The sequence below is a fragment of the Pygoscelis adeliae genome, unplaced genomic scaffold (genome assembly GCF_000699105.1).
Source record: "Pygoscelis adeliae isolate BGI_AS28 unplaced genomic scaffold, ASM69910v1 Scaffold63, whole genome shotgun sequence".
In the NCBI taxonomy this organism is placed as follows: Eukaryota; Metazoa; Chordata; class Aves; order Sphenisciformes; family Spheniscidae; genus Pygoscelis; species Pygoscelis adeliae.
Window position 1 is genome coordinate 224,488 of NW_008824414.1, and position 5,542 is coordinate 230,029.

A 5,542-nucleotide genomic window follows, 5' to 3' on the forward strand; every position below is an offset into this window, starting at 1 on the left:
AAAATCTTTGCAGGATACCTTGCACTTTTTAAATAGTTTTCACCAGAGTTGACCAAATGCAGTCCTAGCGTGTCCTGCCTGCCAGCCATCACTCAACACAGCAATCTTATTTGCTGTAATGGCAAAAGTCCCTATAATTTAGGGATCCCTTGGAAATATTTTTGGGGTTACAGTACAAGCCTCTACATTTAGTTGTCTTTTCATAGCTGCTGAGAAGTACTCCAACACTAAACTGTACTTTGGACACAAGCTCCTGGGGTGCAACGCAGAGTTGGGGAAGTTAACCATAAAAAGGTAATCCCTGTGCAACCCTGAGATCAAGTGCTGTGTTCAGTTAGTTTCTGCTTAATCATTCATAAAACCTCAAACAATTGAGCAATCTCAGTTTGAAACTAGCATGTTATTACTGAGTGGGCAAATCTCAGTGTCAGCTTTGGAAAGGAGAGACATCAAAGCAGGGTTCATGGGGAGGCTGAAAAAATTTTAAGCAACTTGCTAACCCTCCAGCAGCCTGGCAGTAGGCTAGGCACGGGCTTGCAGACCTGTGCAGGGAATAAATGTGCCAGTCTCCATAGCACTGGTTTTCAGGGACAGATTGCTCATCAGGGAGGGCAGCTAACGACCTTGTTTCATAGTTGTGTTAAGTTCTGGTCATGCCCCCCATCCACCTGGCAATGCAGGCTCTACGAAATAGCAGCATTATCCCAACAGTGCCTGCTGCATTCTTGGGTAGATCTGGCAGAGTTATGCTTTTGATAACCTACAGGATAATTATTTATGCTAACGTTGAGCTTCCCAGTCAGTGAAAGCCAATCTTCCCTCACCCTAGAAGATTAATAATGCTGGAGGTGACCCTGGCATTTTGCAAAAGGCAGATCCGCTGTGCCCAGTGGTGCTGAGCTGGCCTGGAGTTACGGCAGGATTGATCCAAGGGACTCTCTTGCTTTCAGATCTGACCAGCAGCCCTTGGAACTCACCTACGATCTCATTGTGGGATGTGATGGAGCCTTCTCAACAGTCAGAAAGCAGTTCATGAGGCAAACGCGCTTTAACTATAGTCATGAGTACATTCCTCATGGCTATATGGAGCTGACCATCCCTCCCAAGGATGGAGACGTAAGTGTGCCCGTCCCTGGGACTGCTACCACCTTTGCAGGTGGGAGACTCTGCTCCCCTCTCATGGTGGCTCTGCTACCATGCTCTACTCAGCTCTAGAGAAATTAATTTCTCACCTGGGGCTCAGCCATGGGATTAAAACTTCCCTAGGAGAAGGCAGACATCTCTTTCTCTTCGAGTGGTGGGGCCAATGTCTTGGTACCTGGCTGCAAAAATCCTGGAGAGCCTGTCCCGGACTGGTGGGGTTAATTCTAGCTCTGAGAGGTTCTGGGGATATGGGAATGTGTCTGTGAGGACATCAGTGATTGCAAACCAGCAGATTTTTGCCCATCTTTCCTAGCCTTTTCTCTCGCCCTTGCTCTGTGTCTCCCTGAAGTACCAGGTACCAGAAAGGGGCCCTGTGGTCATTGTGTCTTCTCATGGTACAAAGGATGGGAACTGCTGTGCTGGTGTGGAGGGGAACCAGAGGCTACGCTGGGAAAGCTGAGCAGGGCAGGGCAGGGACACAAGGTGATTCTCCTTCTCTTTCAGTTTGCCATGGAACCAAATTACCTCCATATCTGGCCGAGGAACACCTTCATGATGATTGCGCTGCCCAACATGGTGATAACCCACGGCCACGCTTCCTTGGGGCACAGGATGGAGCTTGTGGGAATGAACTGGCTGTGGTGGCAGGCATGTGGCAGGGGCTGGGAGGGCCAACAAGTTGCCAGGAGGGACCCCCAGCCTGTGCCAGACATCCCACAGCCTGGGGGGGGTGCAGGACAGGACCCCCAGAGCCGACCCTGCCTCACAGCACTGAGCAGGTACCTGTGCCACCTCTCTGCCCACGCATCCAAGCCCACCTGAGCCCCCCGAAAACCAGCTCTCTGCAGCTGGATGTTATAAACCAGATACGGGAGTACCAAGGCAGCATGCCAGGCAGTGTGCTGGCAGATCACATGCTGCCTGTTTCTGCCTCCCCCCTGCCTGCCTCCAGTGTGTGCAAGCCCACCATGGGAACAGGGTGGCCGGGCGCTTGTCCCCGCTGCGCTAGCAGATCACTGCGACTGCCAGGTGACAGGCTGGGCACTGAGCTGCTGCTCCAGGTGCCAGGTGCTCTCTATGGCCTCTGGGCTTCTTTCTGACCTTCCTTCCCGGCTGGCAGGACAAGTCCTTCACCTGCACGCTCTTCATGCCCTTTGAGGAATTTGAGAAGCTCACGACGGGCAAGCAAGTGCTGGGTTTTTTCCAGATCCACTTCCCAGACGCCATTCCCCTTATTGGAGAGTAAGTGTTCCCATCTCCCCTTCTTGCTCGTCAACACAGGGCTGCAAAGGCAGGGGATGCATCCCCACCCAGCCTTGGGGTCCTCGTGACAGAGACTCCACTGAAGCTGGTGGGCCAAGGGGTTGCAAACGCTGTTGGGGTGGATCCCCATGGGCTGTAGGTCTGAAGGAGAGGGAGCGAACAGACCAAGGTCCGCATTGCGCCTGCACTGGAATAGCAATCTCAGCAACAGGACGCAGCCCCATCCTGCAGCAGTTTCTGATGGAGTCACACTGAAGCACTGCTCTGTCCCTTGGAGGCACAGCCCAGGCCCTGCCACTGTGGGAGCAAAGAGCAGATCACCTCCCGCTGCTTTCGTATTGCTGTTAAAGGTTTTGAACTCAAGGGACGGATTAGCTGTTCATAAGCCGTGAGTTTTTGACATTAGAGGTAGGTGAGCAAAGTGACTCTGCTTAGAGCAAAGGTAAGGGTTGCACGCCGAAACCAGCAGCGCGAAGGTAGTCCTGCTGTTCAGATAGCTGAGTTGCGCAAATGTTGAGATTTTAGCTAACAGACTGAAAAAAGCTGGGCTTGGCAAAAAAAACCAACAAACCACTGTGCTGACTAAACAAAGTCTGGCACTTATTGACTGTATGGCTAAAATAAATATTAGGGCTTTGGGACACAAGAGCAGGCAGTTCCCAGTGGCATGCTGCTCCCCGGGCAGGGGGGACCCTCTTGCTGCTGGGCAAGTGGCACAAGGGCAACAGCATGGAGCCGGAGCATCCCGCTCCTCCTGGGGGCCCTGGTGGCAGTGAGGACTGGGACCAGCCTTTCCAGCACACATCCTGATGGCCGTGGCTCTGTTTAGCATGTCCTCATTTTCCTGCAAAGAGGGAAGCCTCCTCAGCCAGTGGGAGCTCCAGCCCACACTATTAATGCTTCTGCTTTGCAACATAGTTATCTATTACGGGCTTTCTTTGGCTGATAGAAGAGTCTCAGCTGTGATAGGCAGTTTCCTTTCCTCTTAAGGAGACTGTATCACAGGACTTCATGTAAACTTAAAAACTCAGATATCCTCTGGTATATCCTTCCTAGAGTGACTGACATCCACCACTGCTCCCGGTAAGAAGACTGAGATGTCGATGCCATTCTTACTCATGGTCGAGTTCTGTGCAGGGCTTAAAACCTGCAGACAAAATATTTGGTCCATAGGGGGAAGTTAATGAAATAGGTTTTCTGGCTTCCACATTTTTCCCAGCACAAATAGCCTAGTGAATAGGCTTGGGTTTTGCATCCTAACGCTGACAGTGCCCGTGGCCCTGGCTTCCTGAGCTTGGACGTGGCGTGACTTGCTCTTCTTGTCTCTTGTGGTCCCACAAGTGAAGTATCTGTTGTTTTGCCTGAAGGCGAGAGCTGAAGCACGATTACTTTTTGCTGCCAGCCCAGGCCATGATATCTGTGAAGTGTTCTTCATACCACCTTGCTTCCCGGTGTGTGCTGATGGGAGATGCCGCGCATGCCGTTGTGCCCTTCTATGGACAGGGCATGAATGCAGTAAGTTCATGGCTGGCCCTGGGCCATGTCAGTTGCGTCCCCACTCTTCTCACCCAGAAATGCCTGGTTGTAGAGTGTAGCTCCACGGAGTTCACGGGCTGGTCTGTCTCACAGTCTGATGCCCTCTGCATTGGCAGGTGTTGAACTCCCCTCAGGCACCTGGCTGCTCACTAGGACCCGGCTGTCCTCTGGGGAGGAGAGGGGATGGGGTGGTGGTGCCGCCTTCCCATGGGGCAGAGGACTGCGTGGGAGGGGGGTCCAGCAGGGCAGCCCCAGGCTGCTGGGAAAGGCAACCCCCTGGATTTCTCTGCAAGACCCCTGGCAGAGTGGCCTGGAGCAAGACTCCTGCTCTGAAGCTGTGGTCAGTGGGACTCTGCACGTGCGAACAGCCACACTAGCTAAGCATCTGTGAGAGCACTTCTTGTGAACGTGTGGTTCCTTCTGCCTATTTACCCTCTAATTCTCCTCCCAGGGCTTTGAGGATTGTCTGGTCTTTGATGAATTAATGGACCAGTTGCACAATGACCTTGGTGAGTGAGGTGGCCGGGGAGGAGCGAGAGCAGAGGAGGATCCCTCTGCAGCTGAAGGCAGCTGGATACCCTGCTGGGGAGCTGCCCATGAGCCGCCGCTTTCTTCTCCCAGGTGCCTGCCTCCCTGAGTTCTCCAGGCTAAGGGTGCCAGATGACCACGCAATCTCAGATTTAGCTATGTACAACTACATAGAGGTAGGCGAGCCACACACAGACTTGTGGTCCCATGGGCCATGCACACAGTGGCACTCTGTTAGGATGCACACAGTGGGCAGGGCCTCTGGCAAGACTCTGGTTGGGCTCTCACCCCGGCAGACTTTAGCCTAAGAGCTCCTTGGGAATGCCACTGGGGCTGGGGAGGCTGTGCTCCCTGCGGTGATGCCCAGGACAGGCAGCAGGAGAGCTAGCAAAATGCAGGGGAGCTCTGCCAAGACACCCTGCAAAGGGGTGATGGTTGCTCTGTCGCAGATGCGCGAGCACGTGAATTCAACATGGTTCATTTTCCGGAAGCACGTAGACAACTTCCTCCACACCCTCATGCCTTCCACCATCGTCCCGCTGTACACCATGGTAAGGCCAGCACCTCAATCCCCACTGCCCTGAGCCGCTGCGAGCTCCTCCTGGCTGGCTTTGAGGTGGTGACGTGCTCTTGCAACCCTCCCAGGTGACCTTCACCAGAATTCGCTACCATGAGGCACTTCAGCGCTGGAAATGGCAGAAAAAGGTTGGTCAGTGGTGGTGTCCATCCTCCCCATGCCATGAGCCTCATGAGCATCCTGCACACTAGCACTGCTCGGCTGGGGGCGGGGGGGAGCTTTGGTGGTGGGATATTGCCAGGTGGGTGCAGGTGTGAAGACTTTGCTTGGTGCCGCAGGGTAGGGGCAAACCTCTGATGATGCCAGGGTTTCTCTTTGCACTTGCAGATAATTAATCGAGGGCTCTTTGTCATGGGGGCAGCAGGACTGGGTGGCACCTACCTGCTCATAAAGCGGCTGGCACGGAACTTGAACTTCTGCATGGAAAACTTGTGGGGCTGGTCCCATTATCTGAAGAATATTGGAAATTTTCCCTTTGGCATACAAGTGGCTTAA

At 53.5% G+C, this 5,542-nt stretch overlaps 1 protein-coding gene across 1 annotated transcript in view; it reads left to right on the forward strand.

Annotated features, from left to right (window-relative positions):
* The window catches only part of KMO (kynurenine 3-monooxygenase (kynurenine 3-hydroxylase)), a 10,490-nt gene extending 4,948 nt beyond the window's left edge, over window positions 1–5,542 (forward strand). Inside the window, exons 6-15 of the mRNA XM_009320761.1 lie at window positions 207–294; window positions 951–1,116; window positions 1,648–1,719; window positions 2,264–2,385; window positions 3,774–3,921; window positions 4,394–4,451; window positions 4,564–4,646; window positions 4,920–5,021; window positions 5,116–5,175; window positions 5,375–5,542. Coding sequence (XP_009319036.1) covers window positions 207–294; window positions 951–1,116; window positions 1,648–1,719; window positions 2,264–2,385; window positions 3,774–3,921; window positions 4,394–4,451; window positions 4,564–4,646; window positions 4,920–5,021; window positions 5,116–5,175; window positions 5,375–5,542 — 1,067 coding nt within the window. The remainder of the gene's footprint in view (window positions 1–206; window positions 295–950; window positions 1,117–1,647; window positions 1,720–2,263; window positions 2,386–3,773; window positions 3,922–4,393; window positions 4,452–4,563; window positions 4,647–4,919; window positions 5,022–5,115; window positions 5,176–5,374) is intronic.